At 38.8% G+C, this 22,320-nt stretch overlaps 1 protein-coding gene across 1 annotated transcript in view; it reads left to right on the top strand.

The window, feature by feature from the left end:
- The window catches only part of GNA13 (G protein subunit alpha 13), a 48,658-nt gene extending 28,509 nt beyond the window's left edge, over positions 1 to 20,149 (top strand). Inside the window, exons 3-4 of the mRNA XM_032138164.2 lie at positions 11,136 to 11,186; positions 14,625 to 20,149. Of these exons, the coding sequence (XP_031994055.1) occupies positions 11,136 to 11,186; positions 14,625 to 15,197 (624 nt within the window). The 3' untranslated portion in view covers positions 15,198 to 20,149. The remainder of the gene's footprint in view (positions 1 to 11,135; positions 11,187 to 14,624) is intronic.
- Positions 20,150 to 22,320: the final 2,171 nt, after the last annotated feature.

Consider the following 22,320-nt stretch of genomic DNA (forward strand, 5'->3'; position numbering starts at 1 on the left):
CCAACTTAAAATTTATCTTTGCTTCCTGTATAATATAGTAAGAACCCCAGAAGGAGAGGTGGAAGCAGAGGCGGGTGGGGGAAATGGTGTTAGGTAGAGGAGGTAGGAATATGCACAGAATTTTCCAGAAGCATGGGGAGATGAGCATGGAGCTTGTTTCATAGGGAAAAGTAGGAGATAATGTTGGAGATAGTCAGTTGGGACTAGCTGGAGACTTCAAACACGAGACATGCTAACTGCATAACTAATTCAGCATTTCATCAGATACTATTATATTTCTCCTATTTTAGGTAGTTCTTGGTAAATACTTTTTGACTCAGCAGCACAACTGAACAGTATCCTTGATCCTTCAGTGTTCACCAAGTTTTTCCCAACATCCTTAATGTTTCTCATTCAGGTGAACTTCTCAGTATTATATCAGTAACTCTGCCTCCTTTTTTTTTTCTTTTTCTTTTTTTTTTACCTCCTTTTTAAGAAACAAAATCCATAGTATTCCTCTTTAAGGAAACTGTCACCTAGTTGGGGAAGGCTAGATTCTAGAGACTGCATGTAGAGGCTGTAGCTCTCTGGAAAGTATGTAGGTGGGGGAGGTGGAGGCTGCAGATTGGAAGAAGAAGGTGGTGTGAAGCTGAGGAGTAAAGTAGGGAGGCAGTAATTAGAGATAGTTTGATCTGTATTCCTTCACTTTCATCTTTCTGGGTGACCTGAAAGTTGCTTAAGGTTGTGGCGCTATCATCCTAGTGTTGAGGCCAAGACAAGTGATCTAGAGTCATACCTCTCATGATACATGAAACAGTCTTCTTTTTAGGCTCAAGTATTTCATGAAATGCCCTAAGTACCAGTGAGCTAATTACAAGAGGCAACTGCTACCATTTAGGAAAATTATAATTACATTGGTTCTTGCAAGTAGATGATGAGCAACCTTAAGAATCACCTGTGCAGTGGGTTTTTTTTTCTACTTTCTTCCTTATATGGTAGGTAGGTGGTATTCTTTTTTTTTTTTTGGAGACAATCTCACTCTGTCGCTCAGGCTGGAGTGCAGTGGCATGATCTCAACTCACTGCAACTTCTGCCTCCCGGGTTCAAGCAGTTCTCCTGCCTCAGCCTCCCAAGTAGCTGAGACTACAGGAGCCCATCACCATGCCCGCCTAATGTTTGTACTTTTGTTTTGTTTTGTTTTGTTTTGTTTTTTGAGACAGAGTCTCGCTCTGTCGCCCAGGCTGGAGTGCAATGACGTGCTCTCAGCTCACTGCAAGCCCCGCCTCCCGGGTTCACGCCATTCTCCTGCCTTAGCCTCCCGAGTAGCTGGGACTACAGGCACCCGCCACCGCGCTCAGCTAATTTTTTGTATTTTTAGTAGAGATGGGGTTTCACTGTGGGCTCAATCTCCTGACGTCGTGATCCGCCTACCTCGGCCTCCCAAAGTGCTGGGATTACAGGCGTGAGCCACCGCGCCCAGCCTAATGTTTGTACTTTTAGTAGATGGGATTTCACCATGTTGGCCAGACTGGTCTTAAATTCCTGGCCTCAAGTGATCTGCCCACCTTGACCTCTCAAAGTGCTGGAATTACAGGCATGAGCCACCATGCCCAGCCTTGTTTTCTTAACTGATAGAAGTTTTGAATATTTGGTTTTGTTTTCGCCTCTCCCATCATTCTTAGGAAAGCCTTTTGTTGTAAAGGAGAGAAATTAGCATGTCAGTGTTCCTAGTTTCAAAGAGAGACCAATTCTGTGATACTCACTTTTTTCAAACATATATATTATTTAACACTATATGCAAATAGGAGGGATACAGTGACTAATAAGGCAAAAACTGTCCCCAGGAACAATACATTGTAGAAAAGGAAATAAAACAAGTACACAGATGATTGCATATGAGGTAGAAAATGACTCATGCCATAGGAGGTGCTGATAAAACCACTATGGAAATTTAAGCAAAAGATTTTCTTAGATTTTTAAAGGGCCCCCAGTGGCTGCTTGTGGTGGTACGCCTGTAATCCCAGCTACTTGAAAGGCTGAGGCGGGAGGACTGCTTGAGCCCAGGAATTTGAGACCAGCCTGGGAAACATAGTGAAAACCCATCTCTTTATAAAAAAAAAAAAAAAAAAAAAAAAAAAAAAAGGGCAGGGGAGGGGTGTGAGGTGGGAATTTGACTATACTATATAAATAAATCTGGATGATTTGAGAAAGATAGGTGCACTTTGGATTTCTGAGGCAAGAGAAAGGACACAAAAGTGCTAGTGTTAAGATCAGAATTGTAGAAAAATTATTAGGAAGTCAGTAAACTAGATTTTCATAAAATGGTTTCTTTCCTTCTGCTTCAGAAAGTAGTGAGCCTTAAGAATATGCTGGGAAAAGAGGCCAGGCACAGTGGCTCATGCCTGTAATCTCAGCACTTTGGGAGGCCAAGGTGGGCGGATTACCTGAGGCGGGGAGTTCAAGACCAGCCTGACCAACATGGAGAAACCCTATCTCCACTAAAAATGCAAAATTAGCTGGTCATGGTGGCTCATGCTTGTAATCCCAGCTACTTGGAAGGCTGAGGCAGAAGAATCACTTGAACCTGGGAGGCAGAAGTTGCGGTGAGCCAAGATCCTGCCATTGCACCCCAGCCTGGGCAACAAGAGTGAAACTCCGTCTCAAAAACAAACAAACAAACAAAAAAACGAATACGCTTGGAAAGGGTTCATGTATATGTCTTTATAACCACTGTTACATTTTGATGAGTTTCCTTATAATCTCATTTTCTATGCAATTTTCTTAAAAGAGAGTTCATACTATAGTAGATCTTGAATGATCTAGAAGTTCCGCGTTTTCATGAATCCCCTCTGCTTCATATTTTTTGATGAATTTGTAATTCTTTAGTGTAAGATTCATTTGGCAAAAAATTATTTCTTTAATTATACTTACTTTGGAAATGGCTTTATTTTATAGCCTATATAAACTTGGCTTATGATTTGTGAAAATGAGTACTGTTTTGTTTTTGTTTTTAATGGAAAGTCTTACATCTAAGCCATAGAGTATTTTCTAGTCATGGCTTCCTGATACTGATAACTATTTATAGATCATCATTCCCTTTGGGGATCAGATGATAAAGTGATAGATTATATTTGTCAATTATGTTGGTATTGGGACTCTGACTTGACTCAGAGGGATAGTGTAGTCTTGATTTGAAGGATTTGAGGTTTGTTTAAGGGTTGGATGTGATTTTTGTTTTGTCTTATGGTTTTTTTTTTTTATTTTGGCGGAGAGTAGTGATTTGTTCTTATTTTGGGAGTATAAAATATAGAAAATTGTATAGTTTTTGGGTTTTTAGTGATGATTAACAAATATATAAAATCATAATGTTTGGCAGGGTAGGCCTCTCATTTTAACTCTGAAAATTAAAACCTTATACATTACTTATAATTTTTTTTGTTGTGTCTGCTGTTTTCATCATAGTGCAGTTTTTTTACCTGTTTACCACATAAAAAGATGGAGAATGCTGCTTTTTAGTTGTGGCTCACTGCAGTCTTGAACTCCTAGGCTCAAGTGATCCTCCCACCTCAGCCTCCCAAATAGCTGGGACCACAGGCGTGCACCACCACACCCGGCTAATTTTTTTTTTTTTTTTTTTTTTTTTGTAGAGATGGGATCTCTCTATGTGTTCTAGGCTGGGTCTCGAACTCCTGGGCTCAGGCGATCCTTCCTCCCTAGCCTCCCAAAGTGCTGGGATTGCAGGCATTGAGCCACTGAACCTGGCCAGGGAGTGCTGCTTATTAAGCATTTTTAATTGCTTGTTTACCTATCGTGCAATGTTTAGGTGTCTATTATAGAAGCAAATTAATTTTGTAAGTTTAATTGAGGTTTCAAGTTCCTTAGAGTCCTATTGCTAAAATATAAGTAGCACTTACGATAACTTTTCCCGTCTGCGCTTCTTAGCACGTTCAGTAATGTTACATCTGGAGTATCAGGTCCATTAATTTTTAACCACAAAATCTGAGTTAGCTTGAAAGCTGTGGACTATGGTGAACATTTGAAAATAGGCTCTAGGGTTATAGACAAGTAGGCAGCTAGAACTGTAGTACAGTAGGAAATAAAGTTTGTCAGAATTGTCAAATAAGTTTTTTTAAAAGAGGAAGCTATATATAGACTTAATTTTATTGTTTATGATTCAGATATCCTAAAAGAAGGCCTAATATTTTCTTGTGAGATATGGTGAATTATGAAGAATGCAAATACTGCTTGAAATCCACTTTTACGGCTGGGTGTGGCGGCTCATGCTTGTAATCCCAGCACTCCCGGAGGCCGAAGTGGGTGGGTTGCTTGAATCCAGGAGTTCCAGACCACCCTGGGCAACATAATGAAACCCCATTTCTACTAAAAATACAAATTAGCCAGGCATGGTAGCGAGTGCCTGTAATCCCAGCTACGCTGGAGGCTGAGGTGGGAGAATCACCTGAGCCTAGGAGGTCAAGGCTACAATGAGCCTTGACAGTGGCTACGTTGTGCCACTGTACTCCAGCCTGGATAACCAGAGTTGAGACCCTATCTCAAGAAAACAAAAAACAAGCCCACTTTTACAGTAAGATAAAACTAAACTAAATTTCTTATCTCGGCATTTTTAGACTTTAAAAACAGATTTTGTGTAATTGATCCTAAAAGGTGAAATTAATATGAAATCTAGTTTTGAGTAAAATGTATATCCAGATTTGAGGTAATGCTACGGCTGGCTACATCAGAATCACTTCTCTCAGAACTTGCTAAGATTTTCATTGGGTGGATTTGTTTGGAGACCTGGGAATCTGTATTTTTAATAAGCGCATTAGGTAATTCTGATAGATTACCAGGATTAAGAATCATTGGTCTAGAAATGTGTAAAGGGTCAGATAGTATAATATTTTAGGCACTGCGTGCCAAGGGAAGAAATCAAGGGCATTATGTAGGTATTTATATAAAAATTTTTCTTGATGAGATTAAAAATATAAACTTGTGCGCAAGTTTTTGTGGCTACAAATGTGAAAAAAATTGGATTCTTTTGTGGGAATAACATTTTGCTTATTGGGATTCAGCGTTTTAACATTTTTTTTGTCAAAGTCATTTGCAAATATTCCTCTATTCTGATCTGTAATGAGATTTTACACATTTCATCCTTGAAAATATATTTTCACACAGATACTACCAAATGAGCATATGATTTTTTATTTTTTTTATTTTTTTGGAGAAGGTCTTGCTCTGTTGCCCAGGCTGGAGTGCAGTGGCATGATCACAGCTCATTGCAGCCTCAACCCCCTGGCTCAGGTGATCCTCCTACCTCACCCTCCCTAGTAGTTGGGACTACAGGCACATGCCACCACACACAGCTAATTTTTTAACTTTTTGTAGAGATGAGGCTCAGTATGTTGCCTAGGTGGGTTTTAAACTCCTGGGCTCAAGCAATCCTCCTGCTTTGGCCTCCTCCCAAAGTGCTGGGATTACAGGTGTGAGCCACCGTGCCAGCCATAGCATATGATTTTTATTGAGCATAGTCAATGCTTGAGAGATACTTATAGAATCCTGTTAGATTCTTCTCAGTGTTTGCCTCTTAGCATGTCATTACATTGCAGATTAACCACTTGAAGGTTAGGTAGAAGCTCTTCATTTGCATAGTTAAATGGATTTTGAAATATGGAAATTTCCTTTGCACTTACATAGGGATCTGAAAGATGCTGTTGGAACTGTAGGTAGAGTTTAGAAATATTATGTCCACTGGAAATTTGTATGGGAATGGAAGTCTCACTTCTTGTTTTAACTTTTGACAGCAAAGGAAATATATAAAGCAGTTTGACATTGTTTTGATTAAAACTATGCTAGCTGTCAAAATGACTTTACCAGAGTATAAGTTTCACCAACAATGCCGTTTTGCCTTGTAATTTTAGGTTGAATTCATTCAGAAATCAAATCAAGTCTGCCCTAAGGCTAATTTCCGAAACCATTCAGTGTTCAACAATAGTGGTTAAGGGTAGTTCTTGTTCAGGAAAAGAAATCAGTTCCCTCCCTGTGCTCAGAAAAAAGTCAGTAAAACTGTAGCACTGCTAAGACATCGAACTGTGTCAGAATTTTCACTTTTTGTTTCTGACAGAAACATGACCTGCTGATGGTCAAGTTGACAGGAGCGTGTTAAATTCATCACTGACATTACTCGTTCACGAGCACATGATAGATGCATGTGTTTGCCACAAGGTACATGCTCGTGAGTAATGCAGTGAGTAACCCTTACACAGGTTTTGTATGTTTGACCCCTTTTCTGTTCCACGCATTTTTACCACCATCAGTTGTAACACACCCTAGCATACTCCAGTTTAGGTTGTACTCATTTAGTGTTTTCTCAGCTTCTCTGAAAATACTCTCACATGGAGCTCTTCCACATGGACTATTCATACAGGCTGGTTCTTCAGTCAGTTCAAACTTGGCATTGATTCCCTAAGTAAACAACAACTGAGCATTGTGGTAATAAACTCAGCAAGAGCCAAGGAAAACCACTGAAATAATTTGCCATGTTTCTTAATTGACAGTTGATGGTTGTTCCCAGTGTCCTCAACTCTGAGCAACTGCTCTCACTGAAAGGCTAATAGTCTTAAAGAAGGTTATTTTCTCTGGCCGTATTTCTTCAGCTGTTACAATCAAACATGAGTTACTCACTCACTTGGCAAGTGGCATTCCTTGCTTGTCTAACAAAAACTTTGAAAACACTTTGGTTGCAGTCTCATTTCATTTTTTGTTTTGGTGAAGAAATTCTGCAGTGATAAGCTATTCCATTTTAAAATTTTGCATGTGTTTTGTTTCTGTTTTATGACCGTTGCTTTCCTGTGGGTTGGGAGGATTGAAGAAAGCTTAGTCTGTAAATGTTGGCATACATTGTATTCTTCTAGCATAGCTATAGTGTCATTGCATAATAAATAATGCTTTACCATGGAATTTGATAGCAAAATTATTTACATCCCACTGTGCCTTAAAAGTGTGGTATTCAGGGCCTTCTTTTTATTTGGATGGATGTGTATTTACTCACATTTTTTTTTTTAAATGTCATGGTATGGCAATACTGGTGACACTTGCAATATTTTCAAGTTATAACTGTGTCACTGCAGTTTGTGGTGCACCAAGCAGTGGTGCAAAGTGATGAGAGTGCAACACACTGCCTCAGTCTCCACTCCTCACCTCTGCTGTTGTAGCCTGGAAGTTCCCATAGACAATACACCAACAGGTGAGCGTGGTTGTGTTCCAGTGCATTTTTATTTATGGATATTGAAGTTTGAATTTCATATCATTTTTACATATCATGAAATAGTCTTTTAATTTTTTTCCCCAACCATTTAAAAATGAGCCATACAAAAACAGGCATTGGGTTGGATTTAGCCTTCAGGCTATATAGTTTGTGGACAGACCCCTGGTCCAGAATCTAGATAAATATAAGGAGCAATCCATTTGCTCTCAACCAGCTCTTCTTTCTGCCGTAATAGTAATTCATTAGCACTGTTGTAGTTGTATATACTTTTTCACTGGTACTGTGTTGAGGATCATTTGAAAGATCTTAATACATATTGCCAAATTGCTTTCTAGAATATGTTTACCTTGCTTCTTTTTATTAGAAAATCTATATTTGATACCCATCTCTATAAACTTTATGTTATATTCTTCAGGCATGGATCAGGCTTTGAATTAAAAAACTCTACTCTTTACCTATTTTCTATAAGCAGAGTTGCCCTTTTCTTATTGACATAAAGCCACTGGTGTTTTTGAGTATGTTCTAAAACAGCAGATCAGTTCTTGTGTGTTCTTTGGCTATCCAGCTTAAATTCCATATCCTTTTAAAGAAGTGCATTCTAAATCCTTTCCTTTATATATTTTAGCTGTGCAGAAGAGAGCACTGAATACAAATGTCACTTGTTCAGTAACTGGATCGATAAGCTGCTAAGCCTCTCTCTCTATGACTATGAATTTGTTTAATAGAAATTATTTTCTAACTTTTGTTCTTAGCCTTTCTGTTACCTTCAAGCTTAGGACTCCAGACCCATTTTGTCTTTACAAGCAAAGAATGTTTATAACAAATTATTGTTGTGAAGTGGGGGCAACATTGAAGCCATTCCCAGCTTAGACACCACTTTGTAAAACTCGTGTGAAATATGGTTCATGGAACCTCATAGACTTCTAATACTCAAAGGGTAACTGAAGCTCACCTAATACTGTTCATTGACTTCATCAATAATAAAGTCTATCTTGTGGCTAGAACCCAGGTCCACTGGCTGCTGTGCCATTTAAATGGAGCTGAAATATCCACAAGGCTAAAGAAATATTGGAACACTTTTCAGAGTGCCATGCTACTTTATACTTTTCAGCTGTACTACAGTAACCTAGAAACTTACCTGTAGTATTCTGAGCAGAGAAAAAAGAGCTAAGGGCCGAATAAAACAATCTTAAGTTTTTAAATTGTTAACTGTGAAATGAAATTTCTTTGAAATTTTATTTTTAAAATTTCCAGGCCAGTCATGGTGGCTCACACCTGTAATCCCAGCACTTTGGGAGGCCGAGACGGGTGGATCACCTGAGGTCGGGAGTTCGAGACCAGCCTGGCCAACATGGAGAAACCCTGTCTCTACTAAAAATACAAAAATTAGCCGGACATGGAGGCACACACCTGTAATCCCGGCTACCCCAGAGGCTGAGGCAGGAGAATGGCTTGAACCCAGGAGGTGGAGGTTGTAGTGAGCCAAGATCGCGCCATTGCACCCCAGTGGGCAACAGATTGAGACCCTGTCTCAAAAAAAAAAAAAAAAAAAACCCTTCAGTAAATAGAATGAACTGGGAAAAATATGAGAGTCTCAAATTACAACCAGCAAAAAGTGAGTCTTAAACCCATAATATTCTTGCCCAATACATTAAATCCTTTACTTATTAGCAAAGAAAGTGGAAGCAACACCACTTGAATGAGTCACAACAAAAGCAGATTTAGGATTAATAGACGCATGGTGTATGAGGAAAGGAGAACTTAACTTTAAATCAGTGGAACTAACTGAAATTGTTGCACAGGGCAGAACTTAAGTGGTTGGTTATCCATTGAACCACTAAACTTCTTCATGTAACTCTGGGGGAACTGGAGGCCTGGAGGAGTTTAGAGACTTGGCCAGATCACTCCTTGTTAGAGAAAGGACTGAAATTCACATCTGTTCTTTAACATTAATATTAGAAAACAAGAGGACTTTGATCACTTCTGAAATTGTTAGGAAAAAAATATTGAAGGGTAACTCTCTCCCAGTAATTCATATTTTATCTGCCAGACACTTTTGGAAGGTAGGAGGAGAGGATACAAGTTGCCTAGTACTGAGCTTTGTATAAAATTTGAATGAGGACACTAAACACAAAAAGATGTGATCAGAAGCTGTTGAGCTTACTGAGTCCAGAGACATCATCATTTGTTTCCATGTCCTCCATTTTATTTTTTAAATTTTTCTGTTTTTAATTTTTGTGGGCACATAATAGATTAATATATTTCTGGCGTACATGAGCTGTTTTGATAGAGGCATGCAATGCGTAATAATCACTCATGGAAGATAGGGTATCTCTCCCTTCAGGCATTTATCCTTTATGTTACAAACCATCCAATTATACTCTTAGTTATTTCTAAATGTACACTTAAATTATTAGTGACTGTAGTCACCCTGTTGTGCTATCAAATACTGGGCCATATTCATTCACTTTAACTATCTTTTGTACCTATTAGCCATCCCTACCTCTTGCCACCCCAACCCCTGCTGCCCTTCCCAGCCTTTGGTAACCATCCTTCTCTATCTCCATGGGTTCAATTGCTTTGATTTTTAGCTCCTACCAATAAGTGATAACATGCAATGTTTGTCTTTCTGTGCCTGTCTTACTTCACTTAACATAGTGACCTACAGTTCCATACCTGTTGTTGCAAATGACTGAATCCCATTCTTTTTTATAGCTACATAGTACTCCATTCTGTATGTGTATCACGTCTTCTTTATCCATTCATCTTTTGATGGACACTTACGCTGCTTCCAAATCTTGGCTGTTGTGAAGAGTGCCACAGTAAACTTGGGGGTGCAGATACCTCTCTCCTTCATAAACTCATTTCCTTTCTTTTGGGTATATACCTAGCAGTGCCATTGCTGGATCATATTGTGTGATCTTGAGACCAAAAAATTATAGAACTGCTACTTTCAAGCTTTGTGACTCAAAGTGTGGTCCCAGGCACTCCTTGAATCGCAGAAACTGGGGTCCCACCCAGACCTACTAAACCGGAGCCTGCAGTGTGAGGAGATCTTCACGTGATTCCCAGGCATACTAAATGAGGTGCTGCTTTCAGGAAGACTTGGAAGTAGCTTCAGGCAGGGGCAGTGCTGCAGCTGTAGAATCCCGCGGGAAAGTGAAACGCAGCGGGTGAGGACTAGGAGACTCGGACACAGAGCCCTTCTTTCCCAAAATAGTTCCCTCTTCTCTTTGTCCTCTGGTCAAGCGTTTTCATGTTAGGAATGTATTCTCGTAGAGTTAGGTGTTTGAAATTGCTTGGAAGTTTTGTAGAGAAAACTGGGCTCAGAAAGGATAGGCCACTTGGGAAAAGAGCTGTTGGAGATGTGAAGCTGGCAGCACTATCCAGGACCTTCCTGAGCAAGCACGCCTGTCCATGCCTGTGGTTGGGGGATTTTGTGCAGTATTCTCACCTCATCTCTGGTTTGCTTTCTCTGAAGATAACTACCGTCACTGTTAAGCTAGAAAATGTAGACAAAAAGACCGTCACTTAAATTTTATATGTAGATTTATGTCTTATCTCAAAAGCAGTTTTCATCTTCTAATTATATGTCTTCACTGTGGATACGTAGTTATAGCAGAAAGCATGCGTGTAATCCTGTCCGAGTAGATGATCACTTGGGATATTGATTCTATTAAGCATTTGTGACATCAGCCTGCCTTTGCAGATTTAGCAGTCTGTGACAGAGCAGACGTTTTATATGTTTTTAGGAAGGTTAGCTGTCTGAAATTGGTGACTAAACAAAGTCTGTTTGGGTTAAGTGTACAACCAGACAGTATAATGTAAACTGTTATAACAAGATCTTCCATTTCTAAGCCCTAATAACTATTTGTTTTCTTCTTGTTTTTAGGGTGAATCTGTAAAATATTTCCTGGATAACTTGGATAAACTTGGAGAACCAGTAAGTATTTAAACCGAATGTTTATGTTTAGTGCCATTTGAAAGCAGAAGTCAGGATATCGACGTTAGGAGACTTAGAAAAATTATGTATTAACTATTTGTTTCTTTGTCTTTCTCTCTCTCTCTCTCTTTTTTTTTATTTTTTTTATTTTTTTATTTTTTATTTTTTTAGTAGTGGCATTCTGATTCTTCCCTGCTTTATTTAGAGTGATTGGTAGCTCAGAGCATTGAATGATTTTTATTTTTTCAAAATGAAAGTATTTTTATTGTTTAATCATGACACTTCTTTTTTCTCCCTCTAACTGTCCAGGTCTCTACCATTTTCTTGAGGAATGCTTTATCTGCTATTTCTTGGAAGTAAAATTGTTTAGAGAAAGAAGTTTATGTTTGAAAATGATATTGTGCATTATCTATTATACTTTAGTGTCTTTAGAGGTTTTTGTTTGTAAACAGAAATAGAACACAGTGGGTTCACTGATTTCCAAATCTTTTGACAAATGACATGTTCGAATTCATGCCCCGTTTGTGTCGAGTTACGGAGTAGGAGGGCTAGATTCTAAAGGCTGAAGAGACTCCACGAGGTAGGGGGAGTCGCCCTTGAAAAGAGAGTTTATCATTTTCCTGTAGGTATTCCTCGGAGCCAGCAGCTCTAAGCTGGTGCTGTGGCCAGCGGGGCCCACTGCAGGCAGAGCAGCTCCGCTTGTTTGACCTCTGTATTGGGCGTACACAGAAGAGTTCACTGGGAGAAAGGTTTCTGCTGCTTAGGAAAATTTTGAAAGCCATTGCCTTAGAGTCATCTGTTACTCTCTATATGTAGCACAGCTTCATTTGCCTCCTCATAAGGCAAGTTTCTTCTTCACACAGCTAGTATGTGTGTGTCCTCATCAACATACTCTGCTCTGCCAGACTATTTAGCACTTGATTGCATGAAGTTCTGTGCTTCATGTGAAGCAGCCTTTAGATTGCTAACTAGATTATTAGCTTTAATAGAGACAATAATAGAGAACTTTTTATGGAATTACATTTTTTAAAAGCTCAGGGCCCGGCGTGTTTCTGAAGGAGCTGGCATAGGTGTATGCTGTAAATTGGTATCGCCTTCTAGAAAGCAGTCGGGTGTTAAGTATCCAGAGTCATTAAAATGTTTGTAACCTTTAACGTCATAATCGTATCCCTGATGATTTTAATCTTAGGAAATAGTCCAAAAGAAAAAAAAATATGTGCATGAGAATTTTAATTGCAGTATTTCTGTTAATTATGGCTAAAAATTGGAAACAACCTTAATGACCACTAGTAGGGGAATGTTAATGTAAAGTACAGCACTTTAATGCATTTGGTGTATTTTATTGTCTTTTAAAATGAGGTATGATTGTATCAGCATATGGAACAGTTCACAAAATATTAAGCAAAAATGTAGAGGTAGGCTGTACGCTGTGTGCATATGCTAATTATAAGTAAAGCAGGCGTGTACGTGAACAAAAGCTAGAAGAAAACATGGAAAAGCTAACACTTGAGTCCTAGAGTTATTTAATGAATGGCTGTTGGTTGCCAGTAACTAAGAACCCACCTACTTTTTAAAAATTCTTAATTCTGGCTGGGTGCAGTGGCCCACACCTGTAATCCCAGCACATTGGGAGGCTGAGGCAGGCGGATCACTTGAGGTCAGGAGTTCGAGACCAGCCTGGCCAAAATGGCAAAACCCCGTCTTTACTAAAAATACAAAAAATTAGCCAGCCGTGGTGGTGCACACCTGTAGTCCCAGCTACTCGGGAGGCTGAGGCAGGAGAATTGCTTGAACCCGGGAGGCGGAGATTGTAGTGAGCCGAGATTGTGCCGCTGCACTCCAATCTGGGCAACACAGCAAGACTCCATCTCAAAAATATATGTATATATGTATTCTTAATTCCACTGCACCATTTTGAGACAAGGAGTATTCTTGTTGTAATGAAATTTCAAAATCATATGACCTGTTCAGAAGGGCATAAAGTGCAGCATTGTGAATAACAGTCAGCATTGTTTTAAATCCTGCCTTGATTTTTAAAATATTTTGACCTTGATGATAAATATTAGCTGTCCCGTTCATGTATTACCAGAAAGTTGTGTTGTAGTTTTGGAAAAATGCTAGACTGACAAGGAAGAACCAGTTACATTGCATAAGGAAGTGTGCCATCACAGAGTAGCTGGTGACTTGTGTGACCAGCAGCTTCTGTTTGTTCAGGGTCTTAGAGTTCACTGACCAAGAGTGCAGAGAAGAGCTCATTTGATCCTTGCAACAACCCTCCCTCCCAGGTAGATAGGCCAAGTGTGATCACCTCCATTTCACAGACAGAGGTGCTGACACTCAGAGTAAGTGACTAGTTTGAGTTCTTGGGTCAATAAGTAAGAAAACTAGAATATAGTTAATTATAGTAGAGAAAGGGTTTTTCACACATGTAATATAACAGCAGTGGAAACATAGAAGTTCTAAGTCATGAGTGGGGTTGCACAGTCAAAGAACTTTTGGAATAGGTTAGAGAGAGGTGGGCAAAACTTGGAACTGGGAAGTGATCCTTGTGAATTGGCACTGGAATCAGATCCCATTGCTTTTTTTTTTTTTTTTTTTTTTTTGAGACAAAGTCTTGCTCTGTCACCCAGGCTGGAGAGCAGTGGCGTGATCTCAGCTCACTGCAAGCTCCACCTCCTGGGTTCACGACACTCTCCTGCCTCAGCCTCCCAAGTAGCTGGGACTACAGGCGCCTGCCATCATGCCTGGCTAATTTTTTTGTATTTTTAGTAGAGAAGGGGTTTCACTGTGTTAGCCAGGATGGTCTCAATCTCCTGACCTTGTGATCCACCCGTCTCGGCCTCCCAAAGTGCTGGGATTACAAGCGTGAGCCACCGCGCCCAGCCCTCGTTGCTTTTAATAGAGGAACAAGGAGCAGTGTGGAGAAGGTGGATATGCAAACAGGAAGATGACTCTGGCTAGAACCGAGAGTGGCTGATAGTGGGGAGTAAGATTGCAGGTGGATATATAGCAGTGAGGGTGGGTGAGAACAATTGATAAGACTTCAGCTTAAATTTTGAGTAGTATTTCAGGGATGAAAACAAGTAGATTCTGGCCATTTGTAGTAAATTTTGAACCCGTCCTGCTAACATTTTAATGTATCTTGGCTTTTTTGCAGGGAGCACAAGTGGGGTCTTGCTATATTGCTCAGGATACTCTCAAACTCCTGGCTTCGCAAGCGATCCTCCTGCCTCAGCCTCCCAAAGTGCTGGGATTATAGGCATGACCCACCATGTCTGACCAGTCTTGGCATTTTATAATTAGCATAATCTATCTGAAAATGTCACTTGAAAGATCATTTTGTTTGCGTATCTATTCACTAGTCCAGTTAGTAGTCCATTAAAAATTGGAATTACTTCTGGATTACTAAGTATATAAAACAATTTTTTTCTTTTCCAGGATTATATTCCATCACAGCAAGATATTCTGCTTGCCAGAAGACCCACCAAAGGCATCCATGAGTATGACTTTGAAATAAAAAATGTTCCTTTCAAAATGGTTGATGTAGGTGGTCAGAGATCAGAAAGGAAACGTTGGTTTGAATGTTTCGACAGTGTGACATCAATACTTTTCCTTGTTTCCTCAAGTGAATTTGACCAGGTGCTTATGGAAGATCGACTGACCAATCGCCTTACAGAGTCTCTGAACATTTTTGAAACAATCGTCAATAACCGGGTTTTCAGCAATGTCTCCATAATTCTGTTCTTAAACAAGACAGACTTGCTTGAGGAGAAGGTGCAAATTGTGAGCATCAAAGACTATTTCCTAGAATTTGAAGGGGATCCCCACTGCTTAAGAGACGTCCAAAAATTCCTGGTGGAATGTTTCCGGAACAAACGCCGGGACCAGCAGCAGAAGCCCTTATACCACCACTTCACCACTGCTATCAACACGGAGAACATCCGCCTTGTTTTCCGTGATGTGAAGGATACTATTCTGCATGACAACCTCAAGCAGCTTATGCTACAGTGATGTACAAAAGACTTGCTGTTTTAATATCTTTTTGTGTTTTTGATGTTTTCTGTTTGTTTTGTTTTTTAAAATAGCAGTTTACAACCAGAATTAGAACAATCTTAATTCTACGTTTAACTTCTTGAAAATCTTAGTACTTTTTCTGCAGCCTTTGGTTTGTGGCTGAAAGCTGTTGAGTGACACATCGCCAAGATTTGCTGCAATGCAGGCTTTGATGTGTTTCACCGTGGCTTCTATTCAAGTCCAGTTAAAACTTCCCAGCTGACCTCAGACTAGGCATATTTCAGGCTTTAAATTATTCTATTTTTCAAACTGAATTCTGCAGTGCCAAGTATCGAAGGTGTCCTTAAATACTTTTAGGGATGAGGTTAGGAATATTCAGTTCCAAAACAAGGTATCTTCGGTCCACCTTACACATAGCAGTGACACTTGTTGCCTAACTTTATAGTGACCTCCTGTTTTGTAAGGGCTGTTAGAAAAAAGTTTGATCTAAGAAATGGCATTCTATAGATTTATAGAAGGTTTAGCCTTCATATTTTAATTGCTTGTATACACAACAGCTGTTTTGCTTTTAGATTTCTGTGTTTCTGAAGGTAATGTTCTTCCTGTTTTCAAGTTTACATAAGGATCTTTGGTCTGATGCTGATGAAGAGTTCACAGGTGGTACGGGAGAGCAAAAGGCAAGCAAATGCTATTTACCGTGTTTTGGTCAAACGTAATGAGTGAAATAGAATTTGCCTTTCTCATATTTAATTATCATGTAGCTTAATGTACCATATGTGAAACATTCTGGCCATAACAGCAACTAAAAACTGCAAGCAACTTGGTAACAGAACTTTCTAAATAAACTTAACCTGTTCCAGAATGTCATGTATTTGACTTTTAAGCCCTATCTCAGTTGGTCAGTAAAGACCAGTCCTTACTGTAGGAAATCATTGTTGTATCATCACAAACATCTATCTTTTGCTGTCCTGTCCAGTCCCATCAACTCCACACTGTGGCATTTGTGGCATCGTTTTATTTGGAGTTTGCCAAGGGCAGTATTTTTCTGTCAGACTATTCAAGAAGGCATTATTTGAGGTTCCTGTTCATTCTTGGTGTGTCTCTAACAGATACAGTATGTATACATTTGTATAATTGTTGTTGTTGAAAGTCCAGCTTTTTTGAGGTGTATTTTAAATGTTTTAAGGATGCTTCTAAGGATCAGTAGTAATTTTTTTAGTTCACACCTGAAGATGATTACATTGACCTCCCCCCACTGCTTACCAAATTAAAATGCGTCCACGAAGTAGCTTTGTGATCGCAGATACATTCATAGTGAACTCATCAGAATGGCTGGTTTGCAGTACTGAAATACTAGCTTGTAGGCTGTATGTAGTGCTACAATTAGAGAAACAGAAGTCCAAGGCTGGCGACAGCTTGAAAAGTCTGACAGCTTTTCTACTTTTCCTGAAAATTTTAAGACTGTGATATCTGTCATTTTACTGTATAGCCGACTGTGTACTCAGGTATTTTATTGGTCCTTGAAAGATTGGTCGTTATGGATCACCCAGCCTTTCCAAGTCAGTGGCTGTTGTTCTGTCTTGCTGTCTGATACGAGAGTAGGGCTTTTCAGTGAACTAACCAGGGATTGTTCTTGACATACCTGACTTTTCTCACATTTGAACTTCCACTCTCATTGTATCCATATAACTTCTAGCGTTTTCATGCCATGGTAATCCATGAGCTACACATACGTAGCCCGGCACCGTGATGCAGGTGTTCATGGTATCATTCATGCATGTTTGAATAGTTCTACATCTAGTGCTTCTTGCCAAAAAGAATACATTGTTTAAATTCACAAAGTTAGCATAACTGCAGTGCTAATGAATATCGGAATATGTGCACAGTAACATCTGGACTATTCAGTGGAGAGTTTGCCCATACATTTAGCAAATTGAATGGCCAAAACATGTGACTCCAGTGAGGGCTCAAGTTAGATCCCTATAGAAAGAGGACTTCATCTTACTTAAGTCATAGTTAAGATCTGTGATATGAACCATAGATATTGCCTGACAAAGCAGAAATCACCAAGTTTCCCCCTTTTTAATTACCACCAAGAAGTGTTGAAACACCAAATAGATACCATGTTATTTTGGGCATTTGCAATTTTCTTCCCTGCTGCATGTAATGTCTCAGAATCAACATTCTTTTAAAATCTAGACTATATTTTGAGGCAGTGAATTACTTACATTCACCTTAGGCTTGTTTTGACATTCAGTAGAACTTTAAGTTCAATCTAAAGGCTTCAGTCCACATTTTTGTATACGTCGTATTTTAAAAACCGTTTGAAAGGAGTCTTATACCTGTATCATGAAAACTGAATCCTTCTGAAATACCACTATATGAAGAGAGAGATGAAATTTAGTGAACAGAATTGAAAAGGTGCTCATAATTTTCACTATGCCAACTTACCCCAGTCTCTAAAAAAGTAATTTAGATTTAAAGTTCTTTGATGTATTTGATTTTCTAAATCTTTATGGTTATGATTTGGAATAAAATGTGCCTAATCCTGTATTACATTCTGTTCTTAAATCTGAATGCCTTCTCATTTAATTCTGAAGAAATATCACACAAGTGTCTTCACTGACCTTGAAGAAATGTATAGTATACACAGTTGCCTTATAAAACAACATAAATTTAGACCATAACTTTTATAGAGAAAGGGTTTTGTCAAATGTTTTCTGAAAATCTGAATAATTCAAAGCATGCCTCTGCCACTTTAATATTTTTAATAACCTGCATTGTTGCTGTCTGCCAAATATTAAGTTGAAGTCTTCATTTCAGTTTTATTATCTGGAAAGGGCACTGGATTGCTCTGCAACCAAAGAAAGCAATATGGAATGAAAAAAAATCCTTCAGTTTTGTCTTATTTTCTTTTAAGGTGTATTGGCATGTAATCTGCATAGAGAAGGTCCTCTGGTTAGTCTCTCAAATTGAGGTTGTTTAGGGAAATCCTTATTCAGTTGGTGGCAGTGGTTGGTTTAAAGCAGAAGGAAATAAGATCACCTTAATACCAGAAATGATTAGAAGTGCTGATTTAGATTCAACGAATACCATATGTCCTTATCATTTTTTGTAAGAAGAAATTGGTTAAGTCCTAACTTTCAATGTGTACCCAAATACTTGTATTTATGCTTTTGATAAAATGTATTTTCAGCATTATTACACATCCGATTATGCCTTATTTATCTATGAAGAATAAAGTTACCATGTTATACTGTTATGTCCTAAAATTCAAATCACTATTTGAGAAACCCTCAAATTGGTGCTTTCATTATATAATGATACATTTAGACAAAACCCCAAACTAAGCCATTTGAAACAAGGTTCTCTCCATTGCAATTTGTGGCAATGTTATTTCTGTGTATGTCATGAGAAGGCTAAATATCAGTGTTAATTTCTTGTTTGAATCCATGAAATCATGCCTGTAAAGCCCAAACATTTGTAACAAACTCCCTAATAAATTTAGAGAAAGTCACTCTGTTACCATTTCATTTATTTTAGTTTTATTTGAGAAATTGAGAAGTTTTGCTCATGTCTTTTTCACTTGGAAATCTGACTTAGTACCTAGTTAATTTGTCTCTCTGCCATCATTTTAAGGTGTTTGCTTCTGTTAATCACAGATGATCTGTCCTTGTGTTGTGCTGCTTGACTAAAAGCCCTGTTTTGTTTTGTTTTGTTTTGTTTTGTTTTTTTTAATGATAGGATACAGGGTGGCTTTTCAGTCTAGTAAACATGAGGAGGGGAGAGATTGTGGGTGGGTGTGGGTGTGTCCGCATGTCCCAAATATAGCACATGCCCATTTTTTTATGGTACGAGGTTAGAGCTTAATAAATGTATACTAGATCTTGAAGTGTAAGTCTTAAGTCTGAACATTTTAAACAAGTTGGACTTTCTGGCTTTTTCAAGTTCCATCAAGTAGATACTAGCCTTAGGCTGGTAGGTGATTAACAACATTATTTGGAGTACAGTGTTTGTACCACTAGCATTCTTATGTCTGTACTTGAACGTATAGTTAGCATTTAAGTTATGTTCACTCTTGTAGCATTCAGGTCTTACCATCTGGTTTCAAATGCGAGAGCTTATGTGAACATTGTTTTGAAAGCATGAATGATATGGCAAAATTTTATGGCTTGATAAGGAAAGTTTTGTGACATACAAATCTGTTAATGATGAAAGTTTACAGATGGATCAGAGTATGCTGGAACTCAGTGTGCATACGTTTTCAGTCAGTGAATATCACTGAACGTCATATACTACTTGGTATGTGACTTTGGTTTGTATTAAGAAAGCTTGTTTATAGTACTTTTTGCCATAGTAAGTGATAAATTGTCCTTAATCATGCCTATTTGATGGTACTAGGAAAGAAAGGGGTAGAGATTAATTCTTGCAAAATATATGCAACAGTGCAACAAACTATGCCATTTACCTTTTACCTCTTACTGGAAGGCAGAGTCGCAAAACGTTTGAAATGGCTTTTCTAAACTACCCTACTCTGGTGAGAGCTCATTTACCACACAAGAAGCCTTATGAAAAAGTATATTTTGTAATAACCCCGTAGATATGTACCTAACAAAACATGACTTGTATTAGGTCTATAAAATATTTGTGGCTTAGGGTTTTGTTTTGTTTTTTTTTACGTATATCTTTTTTTAACTTTCCAGGAACTAAGCACATTATCTGATAATTGTTGTAAATTTTTTTGTCAGTGCTTTAGTTCAGGATGGGCAATAAATTATTTCTAAAGGAGGTCTAAAAGTGGAAAGAATGGTTTGATTTTATAAAATGAGTTGCTAGTTCATTACAGCTTTTTACTTTTGTACATATTTTGCAAAATATTTGCCTCTTGCTATTAATATTTGCTGTGTAAAAATTACTGACATTTAATAAACATTTGTAAATGATTCAATACTATGATGTTATTTAACAGTTTGGTAATTGTAAAGTGTAAAGCAGATACTAAAAGTTGGAAAGCAAAAGTTTCATCTAGGGACTGAGTTAAGGCACAGAAATCTACTTCAGCAGAATCCCAATGCCACTTGGCTTGAATATTAGTCTAGAAACTTCTTGCTAGAAATGGAGATGTGGACTTCTTCCAAGGAAGTTCTCAGACGCTTAATATATTTTGACAAGGGAATAGGGGAAGAGAAACCACTTGTTTTCTCTGCTCCTCTTATGGCTGCTGAAACTGTATTAGGGTGTACCTGAGCTCAGTTCATCCAGCTGCGACAGTATTAATAATTCTGTTATGTCTGTTGTAATTAATGTTTGGAGACAAACCAACATTGACCACTCATCTTTTAAAAAAAAAAAATAAACTTCATATTAGATTATGATTTACAGAAAAATTTCAAGACAGTACAGAGTTCCCCTATACTCCACACCCCTTATAATAGTTCCCGTAGTTATCGTCTTGCATTACTTTGGTACATTTGTCATAATTAATGAACCAATACTGATGACATTATTCACTAAAACCCATACTTTGTTCTTATTTCCTTAGTTTTCCCCTAATGCCTTACTTGTGTTCCAGGATCCATCCAATACAGGACATTACATTTACTTGTCATGTCTCCTTCAGCTCTTGGTAATTAACAGACTCCTGTTTCACAGACTTTCAGTTTTTGATTACTTTGGCAGGTATTTTTTTGTGTTTTTTCTTTTTGAGACAGGGTCTCACTCCTCTGTCGCCCAGGCTGGAGTGCAGTGACCTGATCTCAGCTCACTGCAGCCTCCGCCTCCCAGGTTCAAGTGATTCTCCTGCCTCAGCCACCTAAGTAGCTGGGATTACAGGTGTGCGCCACCACACCCAGCCACTTTTTGTATTTTTAGCGATTTGCCTGCCTTGGTCTCCCAAATTGCTGGGATTACAGGCTTGAGGACTTTGGCAGTTTTGAGGAGTACTGGTCAGATATTTTGTAGAGTGCCCCTCTGTTGAAATTTGTCTGGCGTTTTTCACATGATTAGACTGGGTTATGGGTTTGGGAACTAGAGAGATAAAGTATCATTCTTACCAAATCGTATCAAGTGCACCTCCTGTGGTTACTACTCATCTTTTCCCTTTACGCTTTCCGCTAAGTTAGCAGTTGTCAAATCACTTGGCATCTTTACACCTTTTCTTACCTGGCGTGGATTGAAAGCTATGGCTGGGCGTGGTGGCTCATGCTTGTAATCCCAGCACTTTGGGAGGCCAAGGCTGGCAGATCACTTGAGCTCACGAGTTCGAGACCAGCCTGGGCAACATGGTGAAATCCCATCTTTACAAAAATTAGGTGGGCATGGTGGCATGGGCCTGTAGTCCCCCAGCTACTCGGGAGGCTGTGGAGGTTGCAGTGAGCCAAGATCGCGCCACTGCACTCCAGCCCGGGTGATAGATCCAGACCTTGTCTCTAAGTAAATAGATAGACAGATAAAGCTGTGCTTGTACTGTTCTTCCCCTAAACAGAATGAAGGGCTTTCTCTTGGTGTTGCAAAGCAGGTGTGAGGAAATGGCTGGAAGTAATGGCTGTACTCCTAGCTGCTCTGGCTCCAAACTCTGGCAAATAAAAATTCTTTTAGGTTCTCACCTCTAACATGAAATTTTACTGTTGATCTCAAGAGAAACTGGGTTAGAAAATTTGGACGTTGAGTCTAACTATTAACATCTAAAAATCTGTGACTTTGGAAACAGGTCATTAAAGTCTTTCTGGGAGAGATTTAAGATCTTTAAAAATCGAAACTGGACTCACTTGATCATTTGAATCCCCAAACAAACCAAGAGGTAATTTAAAAAGCAAAAACACCTTTTTTATGCTGTTGTTGGAACAAGGGAATATTTATCTGTGTAAAAAGAAACAATACAAACTATTGTGTAGCAAAGTGGGCACAATCCTGGTTAATTGGCACCGTGGGATGTCATGTCAGTACAGGATGCTCTCCCAAAATGACCTGCTGCGTTGTCCACAGAGTGGGTTGTTGAAAAGGGAGGCTTTTTGGTCCTGAGAATATAGGAAACTCAAGGTTTACAGGTTAAACCAGAGGTCTGTTTTGGTGACTTGGGAAATTTGGCAAATCCTCAAAAAGCAGATGGCCCAGGGCAGTG

Source organism: Hylobates moloch, unplaced genomic scaffold, assembly GCF_009828535.3.
Source record: "Hylobates moloch isolate HMO894 unplaced genomic scaffold, HMol_V3 SCAFFOLD_19, whole genome shotgun sequence".
In the NCBI taxonomy this organism is placed as follows: domain Eukaryota; kingdom Metazoa; phylum Chordata; class Mammalia; order Primates; family Hylobatidae; genus Hylobates; species Hylobates moloch.